This window comes from Dipodomys merriami, unplaced genomic scaffold, assembly GCF_024711535.1.
Source record: "Dipodomys merriami isolate MVZ:Mamm:240054 unplaced genomic scaffold, mDipMer1.0.p SCAF_467, whole genome shotgun sequence".
NCBI lineage: Eukaryota > Metazoa > Chordata > Mammalia > Rodentia > Heteromyidae > Dipodomys > Dipodomys merriami.
In genome coordinates, this window is record NW_027206032.1 from 703,916 (window position 1) to 729,992 (window position 26,077).

Genomic DNA, 26,077 nt, shown 5'->3' on the forward strand with positions numbered 1-26,077 from the left:
GTTTATTGGAGATTTGAGTCTCATGGACTTTTCCTGCCCAGGCTGGCTTTGAACTAGAATCCTCAGATCTCAAGCTCTTGAGTAGCTAAGATTATAGGCATGAGCACTAGCACTTGGCTATACGATGTTTCTTAATCAGACTCACCCCCTATATCCTTGTCCTTTGTCCTCCATCCCTCTTCCCAAACCACTCCTAAGCACCACTGTTCCATTTTCACACATGTGCATCAAGTATGTTGATTGTATTCGCCCTCTTTCATCTTCTCCATTTGCCCTCCCCGCTCTCTTGAGTGTGATCAGGATCTGGTTGATTTCCTGTTGTTGTTTTTATTGTAGAATTGTCCAAAAGAGTTTCACCATTCTGTTTCACATACTTTCTCTCTTTCTCTTTCTCTCTCTCTCTCTCACACACACACACTCACACTCACACACACACACAGAAGATTTTAATCAGATGGGCTTGTTTATTTTCTCTCACTACATCTACTACTCTCTACTATTCAACAGCTTTTAGTGAATGTCATTTTACTATCTTTGTTGTATATTTTGATATTATTCTCTAACATTCTCTCCCCATCCCCCACCTCTAATTTTGTCTTCCCTTGAGTGGTGTGTGTGTTAAATCCTCTGGAGGCACTTTGTGTGCATGTATCTAAAACAAAAGCTGCATCCAGGCACTGGTGGCTCCTGTAATTCCAGCTAGTCAGGAGGCCGAGATCTGAGAATGGAGGTTCACAGCCAGCCTGGGCAGAGAAGTCTGTGAGACTCTTATCTCCATGTAACCAGCAAAAAGCCAGAAGTAGAGCTGCATCTCAAGTGGTAGAGTGCTAGCCTTGAGCAGAAAAACTCAGGGATAGGGCCCAGGCACTGAGTTCAGCCTTAGAACTGGCACAGGTTGGGGCCAGGGGTGGGGGAGATGTATGGAGTCATCTGGGCAGAGTGGGTCAGCTATGTGGTAAGGTGAGCTCTGGCCATCACTAAGAGGCCAGAAGACATGGTACCAGTAGGCCTGAGCTGTAACTGCAATGTAAATTATGTAAATAGGACCAGAGGTAAAGGATAAGAAGCCAAAGACCTGTGAGCACCAGATGAATCCCTAGGATGGAGACTTCTACAAGCAGCTAGAGGACCTGCAGATCCTACTTTAGTGTTGACCAAAGCTTGGAAGGGCGTTTGTACCAATACTAGAGATTGAACTCAGCGCCTGGGAGCTGTCCATGAGCTGTTTTGCTCAAAATTAGTGCTCTACCACACTGAGCCATAGCTTCACTTCCGGTTTTCTGGTGGTTAATTGAAAATCAGAGTCTCATAGACTTGCCTGCATGGGCTGGTTTTGAACTACAATCCTCAAATCTCAGCTTCCTGTGTAGCTAGGGCTACAGCTGTGGGCCAACTTCAGTGACTTGAAAGGTTTTACTCGGTGTTGGATGGGTTGTGTTGGTTGATTTTTGGAAGGGGGAAGGTGAATGGCAGTTAGAGTGGGTGCTTGCAAAATTCTGACATATGTTCAGCATTTGCTCCCTGTGTACTGAGCAGGAAAATTCCCGCCAGGAGTCACATTTGCCCTTTCACAAATAGACACTGACAGACCAACACTGTTGCTGAAATGAATTTTTTCCCTTTCTTAATAACACCTTAAACCATAGATGCATGGAAGCCAGCATCCTAAATGAAACACATGTTGCTCTCTGACACCTGACAAGCGGATATAATTTAAGACCAGCTGTCTGAAGCCCACAACTGGAAGTACCCATATATCTGCTTCTTGGAAGAGCTCCAGCTGTGGGGATTCTGGGTGGGCAGGTCCAGGGCCCACCTTGGCTTCTTCAGCCAATTGGTGAGGAGGCCCTTTTGGCAAACAGCAGTAATTCACTTGATCCTGGTAGCTTCTAGAATTTTTTTTTGATTCATCATCTGATTATTAAACAGATTTATGGCCCTGCTCACCTACTGAAAAGGGGCTGAGACAGTTAGTTGAAATTAAAATGCGGACAAGACTGCCTGTTTAGATAAAACTATCTCTCATATTAATAGATTACTTTTCATCTGCAAAATAGGGCTGAGGAGTTAATTTGTGTGATGAAGTGCTATCTACTATTGGAAGCCAGCTGGTAGATGTGATGGCTTGAGGAGGAAGCATGATTCATTTTTTGTTGTTGTGTGGTGTTGGTAGGGTGTGGGTGTCTGACCTGGATCTTGAATTCAGGGCCTGGGCACTGTCCCTGAGCTTCCCCCCCCGCCCCCCCATCAAGGCTAATGCTCTATTTCTGGCTTTCTTGGTAGAGATAAGCTCCTAGACTTTCCTGCCCAGGCTGGTTTCAAACCTCCATCCTGAGATCACAGTCTTTGAGTAGCTAGGATTACAGGCGTGAGCCACCAATACTCGGCTCAAAATTTATTCTTAAAAATCCCTAAAGATGTGTTTCAGCCCAAATACCTCTAAAACAGGGAGTGGGGGTGATTTTGTAATGTGATACCACGGAACAGAGGGGCTTGTGGTATCAAAGTAAGTGTTTTTACATTGCAGATCATTTCAACCATTGGCTCTTAGGAAAGTGCCAGATAAATCAATTGAAAATCTTACCCAGCAGGTCTTTGATCTCAGGGATGGTGAGAAGAGCTTGATGTGGGCTTAAATTCTAGACACATTGACAAGAGCTGAGTGATGGGGAGTGTATGTGTACAAGGATCCTGAGGCTTGAACTCAGAGCCTGGGTGCTGTCTCTGAGCTCACAATTCCACTTCCACCTTTTTGGTGATTAATTGGAGATAAGAGTCTCCCAGACTTTTCTGCTCAGGCTGGCTTTGAATCATGATCCTCAGATCTCAGCCTCCTGACTAGCTCAGGTTACAGGTGTGAGCCACAAGCACCAGGCTGCCATACCATATATTATATATATACTTACATATATATATGTATATGTATATATATGTAAAAATACTGTACAGAGGGGTTACAGTTACATTAGTAAGGTAATGAGTACAATTTCCTATCAAGCATTATTACCTCCTCCTTTGTTTTTTCCCTACCATCCCTTCCCCCCCCCACCTCCACAACTCCTCCCTCCCCTCCCCATCCTGAAGTTGTAAAGTTTTTTTCAATATAGTGTCTTATACATCTCATTGTTACAATGGATCAACTTGTATCCTTATTTCAGCATGTTGTTATTTCCCTTCCCCTTCCCAAATAATGTGTATACAGATGCAGGGCAGGGCTGGGAAGGTGGCTCAGTGGTAGAGTGCTTGCCTTGCATGCATGAGGCCCTGGGTTCGATTCCTCAGCACCACATAAGCAGAAAAAGCCAGAAGTGGAACTGTGGCTCAAGTGGTAGAGCGCTAGCTTTGAGCTGAAGAGCTGAGGACAGCGCCCAGGCCCAGAGTTCAGGCCCCACGACTGGACCAAAAAAAAAAAGATGCAGGCACTGGAATCAAAATACAGTGAAAATGGGGGTTATACCATGGGGCAAGAAAGATAAAGCCTCAGGGCTGGGGACATGGCTCAGTGGTAGAGTGCTTGCCTTGCATGCCTGAGGCCCTGGGTTCCATTCCTCAGCACCACATAAGCATCCATTCATCTACTGAGGGGCATCTGGGTTGGTTCCGTATCTTAGCTGTGATAAATAATGCTGTGATAAACATAGTTGTGCTGGTAGCTTTAGTATAGCCTTGTTTGTGATCATTTGGGTAAATGCCCGTTTGGTTAAATGCCCAAAAGTGGGATTGCTGGGTCATAGGGGAGCTCTATGTGGAGTCTTTTTTTTTGGGGGGGGGTGTCCAGTCGTGGGGCCTGAACTCTGGGCCTGGGCGCTGTCCCTCAGCTCTTCAGCTCAAGGCTAGTGCTCTACCACTTGAGCCACAGCACCACTTCAGCTTTTTTTCTTTTTGCTTATGTGGTGCTGGGGAATCGAACCCAGGGCCTCATGCATGCAAGGCATACATGGTAAGCCACCTTCCCAGCCCCTCTATGTAGCATCTTTTGAGGAACCTCCATACTGCTTACCGAAGTAGTAGAACAAGTTTACACTCCCACCAACATTGCAGTAGGGTTCCCTTCTGGCCACATCCCCTCCAGCATCAGTTGTTTAATAAGAGTTCTTGATCATAGCCATTCTAACTGGGGTGAAGTGGAATCTCAACGTGGTTTTGATTTGCATTTCTTTTATGGCTAGAGAAGTTAAGCATTTCTTCATGTGTCTATTGGCCATTCTTATTTCCTCTTCCAGGAAGTTTCTCTTTTAAGTCTTTAGCCCACTTATTGGGCTTCGAGGATTTGTTGTTGGGGGATTTAATTTTTTGAGCTCTAAGTATATTTTAGATATGAGGCCCTTGTCCGTCGTATGCCATACCTTCTTAAGTGTTATATGAGGGGTCCGGATATCTTCTTAGGGTTATGGTGAGGTGTGATTCGGACTTACCAAAACCCACCCGAGTTCTGTGCCTGGGGCTAGTAGCTCAGGCAGCTGCCTCTTCAATCCCTGGCTATGCTTTTTACCCTGAATGTGACACCAGGCACTTCTGAACCCTACCCTCACCCCGGAGAATCTATTTACAGGCTTAATAGAACACTTGATAGAATAGATGGAAGAGGGGCTGATTAGCACAGACCCTATAGCAAGCCACTAGCAAGCTCACTGCTGTTACAAGGCCCCTGGCTACCCTACTGAGGCTGAGGGCTCTCCTACTGTACCTTCCTCCCAGTGACCTACTCTTCATTCTCCTTCATCCTTGCATAGCTTCGCATGTTATTTTGTTACTGGAGCATGCCTATGAGCATATTTCACCAAACTTTCTAATCCCCTCTACTCTCCCTCATTGTCAGCCACCACTCAAAACAGCTGACCTACACGATCATCTCCTGGGTGAACTCTGATGAAAGGAATTGTTACTTCTTTGCTTTCCCATCCCCAGATGTCCTGACATGTCCAAGAATACATGTATCAAGGGAAGATTTTCCTTCCCTGACTGAAACTACTACTATAAGTTGTTCAGTGTTGATGAAATTTGTTCTTCAGGTGGAAACTAGTGGCTCATGCCTATAATCTTAACTACTCAGAAGGCTGAGATCTGAGGATCTTGGCTCAAAGCCAGTCCATGCAGGGAAGTCCATGAAACTCTTTATCTCCAATTAACCACCAAAAAGCTGGAATGTAGCTGTGACTCAAGTGGTAGAGTGCTAACCTTGAGGAGAACAACTCAAGGGGCCTGGGAATATGGCTTAGTGGTAGAGTGCTTGCCTTGCATGCATGAAGCCCTGTGTTTGATTCCTCACTACCACATAATCAGAAAAGGCCAGAAGTGGTGCTGTGGCTCAACTGGTAGAGTCCTAACTTTGAACAAAAGAAACTCAGGATCAGCACCCAGGACCTGAGTTCAAGCCCCCCAAAGAAAGTCTTCTTCAATATCAGTGTTGTTTTGTGGCCAATCCAGTCACAGGTGACATATATGTAATCTAGAAAGTGACAGTTACAAGGATAGTTAACCCTCTGTGTCCTTACTGGATTGGCTCCAGGAGCCCCACAGATACCAAAATCCACGGATGTTCAAGTCCCCAATGTAAAATGATATAGTATGTGCATAGAACCTATGTACATCCTCTTACATAGGATAACTGACATAGATGCCCAGTCATCTCTCCATGATTTACCTCATAAAATGGAAAAGCTGTGTCAGTGATTGTTATTATAGTGTATTGTTTAAGGGGGAAAGTAACAATCAGTACAGATGCAATTTGTTTTTCAAATATTTTCTATCCAGCATTGCTTGAATCTGAGGATATATCACCCAAATGTGTGCAAGGCCAACTGTCCAACCATCTGTCTACTTTTCTTTCTTCCTGTCATCATCCTAAGCACTTGTCATTTTATTATTCCTTCTTTGTATCACAGTGGGAGCATTATATGGTGTTTCTGTTTTGTTTTGTTTTGTGTGCCCGTCTTGGGGCTTGAACTTGGGGCCTAGGCTCTGTCCCTGAGCTTCTTTTACTCAAGGCTAGAACTCTACCATTTGAGTCACAGCTCCACTTCAGGCTTTTTTTTTTTTTTTTCCTTTGAGTAGTTTATTGGAGATAAGAATTTCATGGCCTTTCCTGCCCCTGCCAGACCAGCTTCAAACCATGATTCTCAGCTCTCAGCCTCCTGAATTGCTAGGATTATAGATCTGAATCACCTGCACCCAGCATTTTAGGAATTTTTTGAAAAAGAGTATTAAGCACCTTATATTATTAATGATTTTATTTGTTATTGTTATTATAAAGGTGGTGTACAGAGGATTTTATTTTAAGACATTGAAGGATACCTTGCAAAAACATGTGTTACATAAAAGGCCATTGAGTTGGAGAGAGCTAACACCCCTGAATGAGGAAGCAGTTTAGCCAGATGTTGAAGTTATGTTGCCCTTTGATGAAGGACTTCAGCTCAGTGCTCTTAGATCTGCAGTAGCCTTGATGATTTCCACATGCCAAGACAATAGGCCCATAGATTCCTACAGCTCTGATACACATACTTTCCTGACAGCTCTTAACCATGACAGGAAAGATAACTAAAATATGCTGTCTGGAGTATTTGGCAGAAGGAAATTGACCATTTGAGAGGAATGGCTTTCTCTACCTGATTGGTATTCCAAGGAGCTCAGATCAACAGGAAATAGTAGCAATGGCCTATCAAGGTAAGCAATGCAAGTGATCATCCTGTTCATGCAAGATGGACACTGGGCACACTTGTGTGCTTTCTTAGAAGATTATAATAATAGCAATAACCAAAAGATGCCATGCAAAGAGTACCTGCCTTGGTGGGGAGCAGTGGTAGAGGGCCACCTACCTTATCCCAGGATCAAGTATGTCATTGGTTAACCCTGAACTAGAATGTAGCCTAGCCTGGGCTTTTTTCATGTTTTAAGGACCGATGAAGAGGTCGTAACATCACTCTTACAGGGTTATCAAGCCCAGCTCTGTGTGTGTGTGTGTGTGTGTGTGTGTGTGTGTGTGTGTGTACACACGCATATACCTTCGTACTGGTACTGGAGCTTAAACTCGGAACCTATGTGCTGTCCCCTAGCTTTTTTGTTCAAGGTTGTTACTCTGCCACTTGAGACACAACTCCATTTTCAGCTTTTTGGTGGTTAGTTGGAGATAAGCGTTTCACAGCTGGGCAACGCTGGGCGTTAGTAGCTCATGCCTGTAATCCTAGCTGCTCAGGAGCCTGAGATTCAAGGATCACAGTTCATAGCTAGCCTGGGCCAGGACAGTCTGTGAGACTCTCATCTCCAATGAACGACCATAAAATTGGAAGTGGCGCTGTGGCTCAAAGTGATAGAGCTCTGGCCTTGAGCTGGGAGCTCAGGAACAGTGCCCAAGCCTGGAGTTCAGGCCTTACAACTGACCTCCCTATCCCCGCCCCCAAAAAAATGTTTAATACTCTTTTCTGCCTGGGCAGAACCAGAGTCCTCAGATCTCAGCCTTCTAAGTGTCTATGATCAGCTTTTGTAACCAAAGAAGGACGGGGGGGGGGGTAGGTGGAGAAAACACATCTCAGTGCATCACACCTTCTCTTTTAGTTATATGTGAGGAGGAGGAGGAGGAGGAAGAAGAGGAGAATAGAGAAAATACATCCCAGTGTATCACACCTTCTCTTATAGTTATACTTGAGGGGGTTTTTTTTTTGCACGTGTATTCCAAGACACAAATGTAAAATGTATTTCATGAATGTCATGGTCAGAAGGTTTAAAAGCCACTGCTCTTTGATGTCTAAAATCTTTGAGTCTGTTTGAGCATCTTTGTGAAAACCAGCTTCTCTGGGGATCCTTGGGGCTGGAGTTGGAGAATCTTTGAAAGGATTGACATTGCTAGCAAAGGCCCTCTGTGTCTTAACAGTCCTCCCCCTCCCCCCTTGGCTAGAGATGACTGAGGATCAAAACAGGGCAAAAGGGGATGCCTTTCATTGCCAGTAGCCATCTTTTTTTTCTTTTTCTTTTTCTTTTTTTTCCCCCAAATGAGTGAGCAATCCCTTACATACAAATGACTAAATCTATCTAGAAAACAAATGAGCTATGGCACTTGAAAAGCCAAGGGCTCCACAGAGCTGAGAAATGACAAGGCCAGAAAACCTACGAGTCCCAAAAGCCAGCTTGAGTATGCTAAGGGCAGCCTGGGCCATCCTGGAGGCCAGAGACCAGATTTGGGAGTGGCCTGCTCTCTCTGATGCTCTGCATCCTGCCAGAGTTGGGGATGTGGGAGAGGCAGGGTTCGATTGCAATGTTCTGTCACATGTGTTTCTACCACGTTCAGAGGCTCTAGAGATGGAAATGCTGATAAAAATTCGTGTGGGAATTAATTGATTTTTCAAAAGCAGTGAAGATTCCTCTACAATCAATTCATGTCCTGTCTTAAGTACTCACTTTGCTGGCTTTATTAATAACCTTGAACCAGCCAGGCTCCTGGTGGCTAACCTTTGTAATCCTTGCTACTTACAGGAGACTGAGATTTGAGTATCTAGGTTCGAAGCCAGGCAGGGCAAGAAAGTTTATGATATTCTTCTAGCTAATAACTACCAAAAAGGTTAGAAGTGTGGCTGTGGCTCAACTGGTACAGCACTAGCCTTGAACAAAAAAAAAGCTCAGGGACAACACTCAGATACTGAGTTCAAGCCCCAGGACTGCATAAAATTAAACTAATGTTGAACGAGAAATTTGCTGAACTTGATTCCACCTCTTGCAATGAGGGTGATGAGTTGTGATCTGCCACCCTCACAGAGTTGGCATGAAACTCTCTGAAACAGCCAAGGAGAATTCCACAAAGTACAGGAGTCTCTAGCTACCAGGAATACCCTAGTGAACAAAGCATTTGCCACACCTACCAGCTGGCACTTGGGATTTAATGACCAAGTCAGGATGAGGAATTATACAAGAATGCTTTGGAGTCTGAACTCGGGGCCACCACCAAGTTCCCAGGCTCTGAGGTGGGCTGATTATAGGCCTCTGCTCTGCTCTAGAAGGCTCAGAAAGGCTTCAGTGAAGAGCTGAAGTTTGAGCTGAGATCTGAGGGATGAGCAGCAGCTGGTTAGGGGGAAATGTATCAAGTGGCTGGGTGGACAGTTCAGGCAGAAGGACCAAAGTCCGTAAAGCCAAAAGGGATTTTATGGGTGTCTATAAACACCCGGAAGAAGATGATGGGGAGGGAGACAGAAAGGGCAAGATGAGGCTAGGAAAGTGGCAGATATCATGCTCAACCCAGCCCTCAGAAGATTATTGGCCTCCTTCCAATTATCATTGGAAAAATTTTAAACACAAGTGAAAGGTTATTAAGGTAAAGATTATTTCTCTTATGTGTATGGGTGTGTGTGTATATGTGTGTTGTTGTTGTTGTTGTTGTTACTGTTACTGTTTCTGGGCCTAGAACATTGTCCCTAAGTTTTTTTTGCTCAAGGTTAATTACCACTGGAGCCACAGCTCTACTTCCAGCTTTTTTTTTTTTTTTTGGTGATTAATTGGAGTAAGAATCTCTTGGACTTTCCTGTCTGGGCTGGCTTCAAACTGTGATTCTCAGATCTCATCCTCCTTAGTAGCTAGGATTACAGACATGAGTCACCATACCAGCTTATGTCTGTCTCTAGAGATCACCCAAACCTGATCCATGTAGACTAGAGTGAAGAAAGGCACAATCCTGCCTTAAAGACTGCTATGATACAGACAAGGACATTAGCCTGGTCTAGGGCCTTCTTAGTGCTGTGTTTCTGCTGCAGTGTCAATGTATGAGAGCCAGGCCACTCCTTTGTTAGTGTCCTACAGCTGTAATGACAACACAAAGAGGCGGGGAGCTTCAGACAGTAGAATTAATGCAAAGAGCCAATCGATGTCCAAGATGAGGGGTATGTTGATCACACTGATCTGGTCATTCCTCATAGCATACACGCATTGAAATGTAAATAAATATGTAGAGTTACTATGTGTTCATTAGAAATAGAAACATATTATTAATTTTTGTGTGTGTGTTTAGAGCTATATTGGTATACAGTAGCTTTCACTTGTAATCCTAGCCACTCCGGAGACTAAGATCTGAGAATCAAAGTTCAAAGCTAGTTCAGGTAGAAACTGTCCATGACTTTTATATCCCGTTAATTCAAAAACAAAAAACAACAACAACAAAAAAAAACCCAGAAGTGGAGCTGTGGCTCAAGTGATAGAACAACAATAGAACAAAAAACTAAGGGACAGCAGCCAGGCCCTGAATTTAAGTCCCTGTACTGGCGCTTGTGCATGCATGCACACACACACACACACACACAGAGTTTAGTCTGAAAAAAATAAAAGGAGTTCCTGGAGCCTAGGGGTCCAAAATCCCTGCCCTGCTCTCGCTGAAGGATCTAAGGGAAGTGTTTCCTTTCCTGTTACTTGACATTACATGATTCAGACACCTCAGTTTGTGCCTGCATCGTCTCATGGTATTTTCTCAGCTAGTCCAAGTTTCTGTCTCTTTAAAAGTCTACAATTTGCCAGTGGCTCACACTTGTAATCTTAGATACTCAGATGGCTAAAATCTGAGGATCAAAGTTTAAAGCTAGCCCAGACAGGAAAGCCCATGAGACTCTTACCTCCATTTAACCAGCAAAAAGCCAGAAGCTCATGTGGTAGAGCACTATCCTTGAGGAAAAAAAAAAAAAAAAAGCTCAGGGACAGTATCTAGGCCCTAATTCAAGCCCTAGTGCGCACACACACACACACACACACACACACACACACACACACACACACACACACACACACACACACACACACACACACACACACACACACACACACACACACACACACACACCAGAATGAGTTCATCGCCTGTAGCACGCACCACAACATCCGTCAGTGTGAGAAATAGCCCCTCTTCCAGTTCAAATGATTGAGATCCCTGCTTAGGTCCAGCCCCATTGCTAAGTCCCTCCCAATACAGATGCCTACAGTCATTACAGATGGACCAAATTAAGGCCCTTTGACAGCTTTTGGTAAAATTGCAGCTTTTGTTTAGGGGCAGTTAACACTTTTCCTGTCCTTATTAGAAGGTGCATTGACACAAACCCCAAATTGCTGCTTTGTTTTACTACCATCTTCCTGAATGAAGAAATTTCATAAGTTCATAGAATTGTAGAGCTAAAAGGGACTTTAAATGAAGATGATGATCATCGACAATAACGGGAAAATTACCAAGCCCTGCTCACATACGGAGCTTCCTATTTCATATCCATAATCTCGTAACACCTGGGACAGTATGAGAGCCTATAGGATGGCCCATTTCCAGAGGAACACACATCACTGTCACTTTGGTCTACGTGGAGGGGAGTGGATAGCTAGAGTCATGGCAGGACTATTCCTGCCCAGGGTCTGAATGTGCAACACGTCCCTGCTAGATGTGGGATCGTTCCTTTTCTCAGCCTCATTTTCAGTTTATGAACTGAAGAGGCTGTCCAGTGGTCCCCCAGTCCTGGCCAAGTGTCAAAATTCATCTTGGGCTCAAGGAAAAGTAGGGATGGGATGCCAGATGCTGGCCTAAATCTACCAAATCCCAGCTGCCTGCACAGTGCCTTGGAAACCGTCCTGGGGAGGCGCTTTAGGTGTTTTGAAGGTATTTTGCTGGTTTAGGGGGACATTTTAGCCCCAGGCTCTGCAGAGTCAAATACACACTGATTTGAGGGATCAGTGGAGGGGAGATGATCACCCAGAACAGAGAGCCCAGCAGCCCTGAGTTTTACAACCCAGGATTCTGTTGGCCTCAGGCCCAGGGCCCATGGAGACCTGGCCTCAAACCTCAATTTATAGAGAGCTCTGAGACCCAGAGGGATGAGTGATGGACTTACTATGCTAGACAGGGGCATGTAGCCCAGCTCTGCTGACTCCCAGGGCCGTGCTCCACATCCACATCCCATGTCTTTGTCTTAATTGAGGTAAAGTTTACCAACGGTAGAAAAATGCAGACATCTGAGTTTTTAGCCACAGTTATACACAGGCATTTCATTGTGTGCATATAACATGGATATATAATCAGATTCACCTCTATTACTTTCTTATCCTCCCTCCTCCCAATTGTTTTTACTTTTTCTTTTTTCTTTCTTTCTTTTTTTTTTTTTTTTTTGCTTGAACTCGGAACCTGGGCACTGCCCCTTAGCTCTTTCAATTAAGGCTGGTTTTTTGCCATTTGAGCTACAACCCCACTTCTGGCTTTTTGCTGTTTAATTCATATGAGTCTCACAGATGTTTCTGCCAGGGTTGGCTTCGAAATTTGATCCTTAGATGGACATTGATATAGTTTCTCCTTTGGGCTAGTATAAATATTGCTGCTAGAAACACAAAGTTTTTGTGTGGGCATATGATTTTTATTGCTCTTGAATATATGCCTGGTAGTGGACTTGCTAGGTTATGCAGTAACTGTGTACTTAACTATTTGAAGAATTGCTAGCTATTTTCCAGTGGCCACAGCTTCTTCTCATTGCCATCAGTAATGGATAATGGGCTCTGATCTCTCTCCATCCTTATAAACACTTGTTATTATTTGACTGATTATGCCCTAACAGATGTGTAGTGTTTCATTCAAGTTTTTTTTTTTTTTTTTTGGGTCCGGTCGTGGGGCTTGAACTCTGGGCCTGGGCACTGTCCCTCAGCTCTTCAGCTCAAGGCTAGCGCTCTACCACTTGAGCCACAGCGCCACTTCCGGCTTTTTTCTTTTTGCTTATGTGGTGCTGAGGAATCGAACCCGGGGCCTCATGCATGCAAGGCAAGCACTCTACCACTGAGCCACCTTCCCAGCCCTGAAGTTTTGATTTGTATCTCCTTGATTACTAAAGATGTCAAGCATCTTTCTATGTGCTTATTGACTGTGTGTGTTTCTTCTTTGGAGAAGTGTCTATTCTTTTTTTCTTTTCATTTTGTGCTTTAATTTAAGGCATGAGCCCTGCTCTTTAGCTTTTTCCACAGGGCTGGTGCTCTACCACTTAATCCATACCTCCACTTCTAGCTTTTTGGTGGTTAATTGGAGGTAAAGTCTCACAAACTTGCTTGCCCAGGCTGGCTTTGAACCATGATCCTCAGATAACAGCTTCCTGAGTCCCTAGGATTTTAAACATGAGCCACCAGCACCCAGCTTAATCCTTTTTTTTTCTTTTTTTTTTTTTTTTTTTTTTTTGCCATTCCTGAGGCCTGAACTCTGGGTCTGGGTGCTGTCCCTCAGCTCTTCAGCTCAGGCTACTGCTCTATCACTTGAGCCACAGCACCACTTCTGGCTTTATCTGCTTATGTGGTGCTGAGAAATAGAACCTAGGGCCTCATACATGCAAGGCAAGCATTCTACCAGTGAGCCAGCCCTTAATCCATTTTTTAAGTTGAAGTAAAATAGACCTGAAAGTGAACAGTTCAGTGACATTTGGAATATCCAGCATGTTGTCTCTCATCTCTATCTAGTTTCAAAAAGACGTTTCATACCATTAACTGGTCACTTGATTCTTCTGATTCAGCCTCTTTCTTTCTCTGTGGGTTTACTGTTCTGTAATTTTATATAACGGAATTTGTTCCTGTGTGTCTCCTCCTGTCTGACATCTTGCATTTAACATAAAGATTCTTTGTAGCATGTCCAGACTTCCTTTTAATGACTAAGAACTGTACCACATTTGTTTATCTACTTAGCTGTAATGGGCCATTTGTGTACAGTGTTGTTAGAATGCCTGTTTTCAATTTTTGGGGGGTTTGTACCAGTAGACTTGTCCAGTCATATGGTAATTCCATATGTTCCATTCTGAGGAGCTTTTTTTTTTTTCTAAAACATTCAGTCTGCTTTTTAAATGGGTTGTCTTTTTTAGTTATTGAATTGTTATTTTTTTTTGTCTCTCTTCTTTTCAAACAGGATCTCACTGTGTAAGCCAGAGTAGGCTGGAACTTGGGATCCTCCTACCTCAACCCCAAGAGTGCTGGGATTACAGGCATTTCCAGTGTGTTGTGATTCTTTATATATTCTGGATACTAGTCTATCCCAATACACAATTTGAAAATACCTTTTTGTTTGCTTTCATGTTCATGGTTACTACCACTTGAGCCACAGCTCCACTTCTGGCATGTGGGGTGGGTGTGGGTGTGTGGGCGGGTGTGCGCGTGCATGCATGCGTGTGCACATGCATGTGCACTTAATTGAGGAGTCTCAGGACTTTCCTGCGCGGGCTAACTTTTAACCTTGATCCTCAAATCTCAGCCTCCTAGTAGCTAGGATGAGTCACTAGTACCCAGCCACTTTAAACTCATACATATAGACCTTTTATCTGTTTTAAGTTAGTTGTGTATGAGGTAAAGAGATAGACCCAGCACCATTTGTTGAAAAGACTATTCTTTCCCTAGTCCCAGGCCATTGCGTGGGTTTAGGGAAATCAGCTGATCATAAATCCAAGTGCCTATTTTGGATTTTCAGTTTTGTTCCACTGATTTGGATTGTCTGTCCTTGTGTCAGTATCACAGTCTTAATTGCTATACAGCTTTACTGTAGGTACAATCAAAAGAGTGGAGTCAAGAGGAAAGGAGTAGATGAATGAAGAGAGGAAGGGGAGAATGCCAGTCAAGAGTGCAATGTATCTCCTATGAAATGAAGAAGAGTGAGGGAAGTGGTGGGGAGGGGAAGGATGGGTGAGAATGTTGAAAGTGTTGACATGGATCAAGATATATTGTAATTCATGCACTGCTTTGTTAAATGGCCAACTACTTTGTACAGCTACTTAAAGATCATAATAAAAAAAGAAAAAAATTTAAAAAGAAATCAAGAAATGAGTCTTCCAACTTTTCCTTTGCAAAAGATTGTTTTGGCTATTCTGGATCCCCTGTGGTGCCATAGGAATTTTAGAATCCGTTTGTCAATTGTTAACTCCTGCAAAGAAGTCCCCTGTGACTGATGGCAGTAAGTCTGTATAGCATACTCGGAAGACATTGCCAAATATCGAGGATTTGCTAATCCTTGAGCAAGGGCTATTTTTTTCCCATTTATTTTTGGTGTGAATCTTCAAACAGTGTTCTGTAGTTTTAGAGTATATAATTTAGCACTTTTGCTAAAAATGTAAGTGGTATTTTTATCATTCTTAATTGCATTTTGTAATTGTTCATTATCTTGTGGCATATGCAAATTCAATTGAATTTTAAGTTTTGACCTGAATTCTGAAGCCTTGCCAAGTTAGACTGATTGTTCTAGTTTCTTTGATAATTTATAGGCTTTTCTATGTCAACATTATGTCATATACAGCTAAAGAAACTGTTACTTTTTTTAGTCAATTCAGCCTTTGATTTCTATTTTTACTAATTCCACTTCCTTAGAATCCTAGTATAATGAAAAAAAAGTTGTAAGTGTGTTCAGCTTTCTCTTGATTGGAGGAAGAAAACACTAATTTATCACTAGGTGTGACATAAACTATAGAGTTTTTTTTAGTCATCCTAGAGTTTTCATAAAGGGGCCTAACTTTGCTTAAAATTGAGAGACATTCTCCAGGCTTTGGTGGTCCTAGCTACTCAGGAGGCTGAGATCTGAGGATCACAGTTTGAAGCTAGCCCAAGCACATAAGTCTATCTTCAATTAACCACCAAAAAGTTAGAAGTTGAGGTGTTGTTCAAGTGGTAGAGCACCATCCTTTAAGCAAAAACACTAAACAAGAGCCCTAGGCTGCGAGTAAGCCCCAGTCTAGCACTAAAAATAAAGTAAAAATAGAAGCAAGTCAAGAGAGCCCAGCATTAAGGCTGGAACTTTCAATAGAAAAAAATTCTTTATTCAATTAACCCCCCCCTCCCATGCAATCCATTCCCTACCACAATAAATAAAAAAGAAAAATGCTGTAATGTGCAGTCAGAACATATGGAAGTACCTGTTTGAGATCCAAAGGGAGTTGGGGAACCAAAATTGCTTGAGACCAGTATCTCTTACTCATTTTACACGTTGCCTGCAGCACCAGCAACCCCCCCCACTGCTACCACCACCACATTTTACCAAAGATGTCAGTGTCATCTTCATATATATGGCCAACTGATTTAGCCCTGACAGAAAAAAAGAAGGACTTCATTCTTCAGTAATGTTAAAACACATTCCCGAGACTTTATTTGGACCTGCTCAGGTCACATAACCATCCCTAAATCAGTCACAGTAGTCAAAGGAATGGAATACTGTGTTGGTTAGGCCTGAGCTATCCAGGGGAAAAGTTAAGCCCTACTGGGTGGATGGACTTCAGAAGAAAAAGATCATATTCTTAAGAAAAATCCAGAAATTGAGAAGGAAGATCTCTTAGTTTGTCAATTCTGGCACATTAACTCAAGGCCTGGGCCTTGATCTCAGACCTTCCCTTATTTTTATTTTTTATTTTTATTTTATTTATTTTTTGCACAAGGCTAGTGCCCTACCACTTAACTCACAGCTCTACTTCTGGCATTTTAGTGGTTAATTGGAGACCAGAATCTCACATACTTTCTTCCCTGGAATACCTTCAAATCACAATCCCTGGATCTCAGCCTCTTGAGTAACTAGCTTTTACAGGCATGAGCAACCAGTGGTTTGGCCTTTGAGCCTCTGTTTCTCCATTTGTAGCATGCAGGTAAGAATCACTATCACTTTTGACTCTGTCCGTCAATGGGCCAGTGTAGCTGAAAGCTGTACCTGAACTGTGAAGTCTGGTGCACAAGAATGGTTACCAAGCAGTTGTTTTTGACCCATCTCTCCTCTGTGTCTCCCTTACAGAACACCTGAAGAAACCACTTGAGGACTACATGGCCCACTTCCCCAGCGTGCGGATTCTGCGAACCAAGAAACGGGAAGGCCTCATAAGGACCCGGATGCTGGGGGCTGCAGCAGCAACTGGGAATGTCATCACATTCTTGGATTCACACTGTGAAGCCAATGTCAACTGGCTACCTCCCTTGCTTGGTAAGCAGGGGTGAGGAGGGGAAGCCTAGAGAGAGCCAGCTTCCAGGGGCTCCAGTCTGCTTCAGGGAGGCCCCATGCCAGCTGCCTTATCTGTTTGAGAGCATCCTGCAGAATGCCAAATAGCATAAGGGATTAGGAGACTCAGGGGTGTTGCAGGAGACCTTAAAAATGCAATCACTGGGGCTGGGAAGGTGGCTCAGTGGTAGAGTGCTTGCCTTGCATGCCTGAGGCCCTGGGTTCGATTCCTCAGCACCACATAAGCAAAAAGAAAAAAGCCGGAAGTGGCACTGTGGCTCAAGTGGTAGAGCGCTAGCCTTGAGCTGAAGAGCTGAGGGACAGCACCCAGGCCAAGTTAAGGCCCACAACCGGACCCAAAAACAAAAAAAAAATGCAATCACTCCTGTCCCTTCATATCACAGAAAGGGAAACTGAGACTCAGAGAAGGTAAGTGTTGGGCAGCTCACTGGTGGCTCATGCCTGTAATCCTAGCTACTCAAGAGGCTGAAAGCTGAGGATCAAGGTTCAAAGTCAGGCAGGAAAGCACCACGACACTCTTATATCCAATTAACCACCCAAAAGCCAGAAGTGGATCTGTGGCTCAGGTGGTAGAGCCCTAGCCCTGAGTGACAAAATCTCTGGCATGGTACCTAGGACCTGAGTTCAAACCTCAAGACCAGCATAAAAGAAAAGAAAATGACAGGGTACTTTCCTTAGATCACTTTAAGTTTTGCAGGGAAGCAAGCTAGCACTGTATACTGTTAAAAGTCATAGAGGCCCAGGGTCCAATGGCCCAAATCTGTAGCTCTAGCTAGTCAGAAGACTGAGATCTGAGGATCAAGTTTTGAAGCCAGCCTGGGCAGGAAAGTCCCTGAGACTGTAATCTCCAATTAACCACTAAGAAAGCTGGCAGTGGAGCAGTGGCTCAGTGGTAGTATACCAACCACGCTGAGTAAAAAAGCTAAGGACAGAGCCCAGGCCCCTGAGTTCAAGCCCTAGTACTGGCACCAAACAACAACAACAACAACAAAAAATCTTTTAGAGGGGACATCTCTATGTCAAAAAGTGGAGTTATTGTTTACTGTGCCATTATAATGAGCCACACAGGTTATACACACCATCTAGTCCTCACAAGAATATGAAGGTTGTTGTTCAAAGAAAGTAAGATTCAGAGATACTGAGTGGCTCTCTTGTCCCTTCAGGCCCTTGGTGTCAAAATCACCAGCTGTCTGGTTCCAAAGTCTGATCTTTTTCATAGTCACACACTGATTCCCAAGTTCAATTCCATCTAGAATTTGTGACAGATATGTGGGGAGCCTGCAGGTAGAAGGCAGCATGACCCAGAAGTATCTGCCACAGCCTGTGGGCAGGGAGATATGGGGATTGGGGACTGGGTGTTGGGTGGCATAGCCACTGGACCAGACCCAAACCAAGGACTTCTATCATGATGAAGCATTGAACCCATGCTGCCAGGCCAGTAAAGTTATCTTCAAACAGACTATCAGGCCAGGGCCATCAGTGCAGCCAGTTGGAGAAATTACAAATCTAGAAAGAAAGGTGAGCTCCTGAAGAGCGAGTGATCATCTGTCCATCACAGAGAGTTTCAGAGAGACCTGAAGTTGATAAACTTTAACAAGGGGTCAGAACCATCTGAGAGAAGCCAGGCGTGGTAGTTAGCATGTATATAATCCCACCTGTTTTACAGGGAGAAAGGAGGATTGTGAGCCTGGAAAAGTTATCAAGACATATCTCAAAAGCAAAATATAAACTAAAGGACTAAGGCTGTGGCTCAAGATATAGATCACTGCATAGCATGTGTGAGGCTCTGGGTTCAATGCCTGATAAAGCGGGGGGAGTGGATTTTTGTTGTTGTTTTGTTGCCACACACTGTGGCTCAGCCTGTAAATGTAACTAGAAAGTTGAGATCTGAGAGTCATTGTTTGAAGCCAGTGCAAAGAGACAAATCCACAGATTCTTTTTTTGGGGGGGGGGGAGGGGGGGTAGTGGTGGTGGTCGTAAGGCTTGAACTCTGGGCTTGGGCACTGTCCCTGAGCTCTTCAGCTCAAGGCAAGCACTCTACCACTTGAGCCACAGTGCCACTTTCCAGTTTTCTGGTGGTTAATTGGAAATAAGAGTCTACAGGACGGGCTATGAAGATGGCTCAATGGAAGAGCTCTTGCCTTGCATTCATGAGGCCCTGGGTTCAATTCCTCAGCACCACATAAGCAAAAAGAAAAAAGAGTCTACGGGACTTTCCTGCCCAGGCTGGCTTTGAACTGCAATCCTTAAGTCTCAGCCTCCTGAGTAGCTAGGATTACAGGTGAGCCACTGGCACAGCAGATCCACAGGTTCTTATCTCCAATTAACAACAACCAAAAAGAAGTTTGGAACTGGAAGACTGGAGGTGTAGTTCAACTGGTAAAACACCAGCCTTAAGCAAAAAAGCTAAAAGATAGTACCCCGGCCCTGAGTTCAAACCTCTCAGTACTGTGGTTTTGTGGTTGCCAATCCTGGAGCTTAAACTCAGGGCCTGGGTGCTGTGCGTGAGCTTCTTTTCTTGTGGTTAGTGCTCTATCACTTGAACAAGAGTTGCACTTCTGGCTTGTTTTTCTTTTTTGGAAAAGGGGAGGTAGTTTAACGGAGATAAGAGTCTCATGGACTCTTCTGCCTGGATTGGCTTTGAACTGTGATCCTCAGACCTCATCTTCCTGATAGTACCAGCATTTTTTAATCACCTAGACTTGTGAAGAAACACTATCGCACCTTACCAGGTTGGTTCTGAGTCAGGAGAAGGGAGTGGGGGGAAATCTCAGGCTGTATTTCTGACCAGCTCCCAATGGATGCTGGTCCAGTGACCACACTGAGGAGTATTGGCACCATTCCAGGGGTGAGAATCAAAAGCCAATCCCACACAATTAGCCAGGGATTTGATTCCTGACCCAGTTCAACAGGGAGTTTTATGATTCGATTACATGCTTCTGACACTCAGCTCTAGGATCTCACAGGCTTTGGGGGAAAAGAAAAGATGTAACCCAGAATTTCTGGTAAATTGTTGATTTAATTAAACCAAGAGACAGTCTACATCTGCTTCTCATTACAGAAAAAGAAAAAAAAGAAAAAGAAAAAGAAAAGCCTCCCCATAAATCGCCTCATTTGTGGTCCTGGAAGAACAAGCCATTTGTAGGGTCATTCCCTGACTCATAAAGAGAATGAAGTAGTGGGCCACGAAGCTGAGCTCCTAATCTAAATAGCCCTTAACTCTGTTTCTATGGAAATGTATGAGGGCAATTTTCATAATCTGCAGACCGCATGGAAGAAACAGCCCCCTCTTTTTATTCAGCTTCCAACAGAAATGTTAGTCTGTAGTGTGAATTTACAAGTCTCTCCCTCTAATAGCAGCAGCTGACAGAGTGCAGCATGGCTATTGTCTGTGAAACCATTAACAACTCCATGCTGGGCTCACTCTGCCTTCTTTCAAGATTAAGTATTTCTGAGCCTAAGGAGGATTTAGCCATCTCAGGAAAGACACTGCTGACCATCATCCTCTTTTCCCTCTTCTTCCTTTTCTTCTTCTTCCTCCTTCTCTCATCTTTTTTCTTTCATCATGGCTCTGATAGTTTCCTTGCATTTTAGGTCATACCCACACTGTCCCTTAGCTTTCTTTGCTCAAGGTTATCACTCTACCACTTGAGCCACAGCTCTCCACTTCTAGCTTTTTTGCTGGTTAATTGAAGAGGACTTACCTGCCCAGGCTTGGCTTTTGAACCTCAATCCTCAGATCCCAGCCTTCTGAGTAGCTAAGATTATATATGTGAGCCAGGCTACAATGGCTCCCATATCCACATGTAAATGTGACTGTTACACCATCTCTGATGGGTGTGTGTGTGTGTGTGTGTGTGTGTGTGTGTGTGTGTGTGTGTGTGTGTGTGTGTGTGTGTGTGTGTGTGTGTGTGTGTGTGTGTGTGTGTGTGTGTGTGTGTGTGTGTGTGTGTGTGTGTGTGTGTGTGTGTGTGTGTATACCAAGGCTTGAACTCAGGGCCTAGGCACTTCCCTTTAACTTTTTTAAAACCCAAGACTGGCATTCTACCATTTGAGCTACAGCTTCACTTCCATCTATGTGCTGATTAATTGGAGCTAAGAGTCTCATGGACTTTCTTGGCCTGGCTGGTTTTGACCACAATCCTTAGATCTCAGCCTCCTGATTAGCTAGGGTGACAGGCATAAGCTACTGATTTTTTTAAGCACTTTGTTGCAGTTAGAAATAGATCAGGCAACTCAGCACAATACACAAATGCATACACTTACGCCACATGACTGACACCCACTGAGAGCCTTTTATCTGTCACACTCTCTCTTATTACCTGAGGTGGGGGGGGGGGGGTGGAGTTTGTTTTTGTTTTTGTTTTTGTTTTTTTGTGCCAGTTCTGAGGCTTGAACTTAGAACCTGCACTACTGTCCCTGAGCTTTTTTGCTCAAGACTAGCACTCTTACCACTTGATCTACAGCTCCACTTCCAGATTTACTGAAGAGTCTCACAGACTTTCCTGTCCAGGAAGGCTTCAAACTATAATCCTCAGATCTCAGCCTCCTGAGTAGCTAGGATTACAGGCATGAGCCACCAGCTCATGGCTTCACTGGTTCATTGGTTCATTATACCCTCATCCCCATCTCTACACACAGTTGATTTCATAACCCATCTATGGATCATGCCTTGAGATTCGAAAAGCAGAATGTAACTCCTTTATGAAACCTGTACTGTACCTTGAGGAAGTGTGGGCCCTGGTAGCTGCTGGTTTGCTCTGGCCCTACAAAGGACCCCCATTGCTAGTCTTGAACTTGACTCCTAGCCCAGAGTAGCCTAGATCCTAGCATGGCCTTCTTGCCCCTATGACAGGTCATCACGTCCAATAACTGCCATAGTCAATGTTTCCTGGAAAGAGGGACTCTAAGGGGAAGCAAATCAATGCTGCAATTCAGTTGGTAGGCTGGGCAGAATAACGGAAGGAGAATTAGTTTCCCCTGGCTGGACAGCTAACTAGGTCAATGCCCTCATTTGCTATCTGGACACCCCCCAGCTTATAGCATTGTCCACTTCCAGATGAGAGGACTCATGACTCCCTGGCCAGTCCATTCTCTCTCCCATAGTTCTGCCTGATTGCCCAGTTGAGCTGAGCACCTCACACCTGTAGTCCTAACTATTCAGAAGGCTGGGACCTGGAGGATCTCAGTTCAGAACCAGCTTAGACAGAACATCCAAGAGATTCTTATCTCCAATTAACCAGCAAAAAACCAGGCTGGAGGCGTGGCTTGAGTGCTAGGGCCTCAGCTGTACCACGTAGGTGAGCAAGGGTAGCTGAGCAAGAGTTCAAGCCTGAAATTAAACTGAGCTTAAGGAGAGCCATCTGCTTGCTGTTTACAGCCCAAGGAGCTGTCAAGACATATGGTCTGCCATGAGGCGCAAGTGTTGGCATGCCAGGCTGCTTACAGCCATGAGTCAAGATTGGGACTTGGAATGAGAAACCTGACAGGGGCAGACTGGAGATTCTCCCAGAAGGAAATCAATGTCTTCCTATAGTGTACTGTTCATCCTCAGGCCTCTGTACACAGTACCATCACACATGGTTATATCGTTCAGAACATCCTGGAAGGCAGGGCCTTGTAGCCCATTTCATAGAGAATGCTGTGAGTTGAAGATGTTATTTGTGGGTCCGCCTCAGGTCTGGAATGGAACACCCTCCCCGCCCCCCCTTCCTCCCCACCACATCCCTGTTTCAAGCCTGCAAGGATCCACCCTTTATCCCTGTAGATTCCCAAACCCAGAGTTCAGAGACATTGTCCAAGAAATGTTAAAAATGACTAGACAGGTGTTGGTGGTTCACATCCTAGCTGCTCAAGAGGATCTGAGAATTGGGTTCAAAGCCAGCTGGGCAGGAAAAAGTCCATGAGACTTTTGTCCCCTGTTAACCACCAAAAAGCTGAAAGTGGAGCTGTGGCTCAAGTAAGAGCCAGCCTTGAATGAAAAAGTTCAGGAACAGTACCCAGGTCCTAAGTTCAAGCTCCAGTACTGGCACCAGAGAGAGAGAGAAAGAAAGCTACAGAATAGAGTGAGCCTTTAGCTCCTACCTCATCTAACAGGCATCTCTTGGCTACTTCAGACCGCATCGCTCGGAACCGCAAGACTATTGTTTGCCCGATGATCGATGTGATTGATCACGATGATTTTCGGTATGAGACCCAGGCAGGGGACGCCATGCGGGGAGCCTTTGACTGGGAGCTGTATTACAAGCGGATCCCGATCCCTCCAGAACTGCAGAAAGATGACCCCAGTGACCCCTTTGAGTAAGTATGAGTGATCCAGGCCCCTCCCAACATACAACTCAACATCATTACACCTCCCTCCCAAAAGCACAGCTTCTGGGCCCTAGTCAGTATAGCTTGTGACATACTGTCAAGCTCCTGGACACCCAAATTGCTCTTTGGAGTCAATATCAGAGTTGTCCAAGCAGCATTTGGGGTGTTAGGAAGGAAGTTGCAAGAGTTCTGGGTTTGGAGCAGCCCCATCATCAAAACTACTCTTGCTGGTGGCTCATACCTGTAATCCTAGCTACTCAGGAGGCTGAGATGTGAGGATCATGGTTCGAAGCAGAGGTGAATAGAGTCCCTCATGCTGTCTGTCTCTCAGGCCTGGTGCCCAGATAAAATCATCATGTGCCAGGCACAGTGCTGAGCTCTGCACCTGACCCAACTCTACCTCCCCCCAGCAACCACAGGCAGGGAATGCAATTATTCCTGCTTTCCAAATGGGCTCCATGAGGTCTCAGGTCACAGAAGCATCTGTCTGCCTTGAGCTTCCCATCATCCTCTTCTGTCCTATTGGAAGTGTTTGAGAAGCCCAGTGGCTGTGGGGAGGAGAAGAGGAGGAGAATCACAGGGGCCTAGGAGAGGATGGGCTTACCTGCGTTAATGATAGCGTGGAGCTGAGCCAATAACAGAGCCACCTTTTCTGCACTTCCTGCTCTTCTTATCAGCAAGGGGTTCACCGTCCCTTCAAGCTGCCCTCTGAGCTCCCATGTTAGAGGGAATCAAGGAGACCTTTGATCTAAGGCCTTTTTGGCCGAACTTATTCCTTGTTGTTACTGTGATAAATGGGCTGAAATTTAGTGGCTTTCACACAACGCTGAAGTTCCAATGGCCGAGAGTCTAACATGAATCTTACCAGCTAAAATAGCTGTTGGGAGAACCCACATTCTTGACTTTCCCAATTTCTGCAGGATGCCCATGTTCCTTGGCTCACACCCCGTCCTCCATAATGCAAGTTAGAGGCATGCCATCTTAAATCCAATTGTTTTCTGTTGCCATCCTCTCCCTTGCTACCTCCTTCATTATAGCATCTCCTTTTCTGCCTCTTCTTCTCCCACCTCCTTTCTTCATCTCTAAGCTCTGTGGTCATGTTGAGCACATGTGATTACATTGAACTTACCAGAATAATTTCCCCATTTCTTGTGGTGGGGGCGGGGGGGGGGGCGGTGTGCACGCATGCACGCTAGTCCTGGGACTTGAACTCAGGGCCTGGATATTGTCCCTGAGCTGAAAGCTAGCACTCTACTATTTGGGCCATAGCTCTACTTCTGACTTTATAAATAAATAAATAAATTTTTTTTTAAAGATTAAAGTGGGCCACAGCTCTGCTTTTGGCATTTTTGCTACTTAGTTGGAGATGAGTGTCTCACAGACTTTCCCAAGTGGCCTCAAACGATGATCCTCAGCTCTCAGCCTCCTGAGCTGCTATAGGAATGAGCCACTAGGGCCTAGCTGATTTCCCCATTTCAATGTCATTAAACTTGATCACCTCTGCAGAGTCCCTGTTGCTTTGTAAGGTTACATATTCATGGTTTCCAGTGATTAGCACGTGGGCATTTGGGGGAGGAGGATGGGGGTATGGCTGCCTCCTCACTGTTGGGACCCTAAATAAATCCCAAGTTCTCTGTGCCTTTACCCTCTTCATCTAAGAAAGGAGGTGAGGAGTGGATAGAGTTCCTGCTGTGCTCCTGATGGCAATCTCTGATGTTGTCAAGGAAGGCTCAAGAAGAGCTGAGGGACTGGGTAATGGGCAGTGGGGGTAGGAACAGAGTCCAGGCACGACTTCAGTGGTTCAGACATTGGCTGTCTTTTGACCATCTTCATTGTATTTACTCACTGCTATTAGAGCTCCTCTTGGTCCAGAGCTATGATTTAGCCAAAATTATGCCATGCAAAACCAGCGCCAGCCTCCAAGCCTGATCCTCAGTTCACTTAAATTCTTGAAGAATAAGACTAATAGTAAGCCAGATGCCCATGGCTTATTCTTGGAATCCTAGCTACTCAGGAGACAAATCCAGAGACTTCCATCTCCCATTAACCAGCAAAATACTAGACTGGAAATATGGTTCAAATGATAGAGCCATGAGCAAGACAACCAAGCAAAGTGTAATACCTGGTTGGTTAAAAATCAGCCTTTATGCTGGGCACCATGGCCTCATACTTGTAAATCCTAGTTATGAGGATTGTGGTTTGAAGCCAGCCTGAGAAGAAAACCCATGAAGATCTTATCTCCAACTAACCAGCACAGTGGAGCTGTGGCCCAAGTGGTAGAGTGCTAGCCTTGAGCCAAAAAGCTGAGGAACAGCACTCAAGCCCTAGGACTGGCTCATGTGTGCGCACACGCACACGCGCGCACACACACACACACACACACACACACACACACACACACACACACACACACACACACACACACACACACACACACACACACACACACACACACACACACACACACACACACACACACAGCCTTTAGGAAGAGAAGTTGTAGGTCAGAAAGAGGAAGGGCCTTCCTGTCCCAGATAGACCTGTATTTAAGAAGCAGCCATGTGGGACACCACTAACCACCAGGAGAGTCGCGTCATCAGGCTGCAGGACACGTGTGTCCTCATGTCATGTTCTTCTTCCTTGACAGGTCTCCTGTGATGGCCGGCGGCCTCTTCGCCGTGGATCGGAAGTGGTTCTGGGAGCTGGGTGGGTACGATCCAGGCCTGGAGATCTGGGGAGGAGAGCAGTATGAAATCTCCTTCAAGGTGAGTCCACACTCTGGAAGCCCCCTTCTCCTGGGCAGCCTTCTTAGCCCCAATC

At 44.8% G+C, this 26,077-nt stretch overlaps 1 protein-coding gene across 1 annotated transcript in view; it reads left to right on the forward strand.

Moving 5' to 3' along the window:
- LOC138808673 (polypeptide N-acetylgalactosaminyltransferase 10) overlaps positions 1-26,077 on the forward strand; it is a 249,774-nt gene that overhangs the window by 190,500 nt on the left and 33,197 nt on the right. The window contains exons 5-7 of the mRNA XM_069994913.1: positions 16,724-16,909; positions 23,062-23,245; positions 25,905-26,022. Of these exons, the coding sequence (XP_069851014.1) occupies positions 16,724-16,909; positions 23,062-23,245; positions 25,905-26,022 (488 nt within the window). The remainder of the gene's footprint in view (positions 1-16,723; positions 16,910-23,061; positions 23,246-25,904; positions 26,023-26,077) is intronic.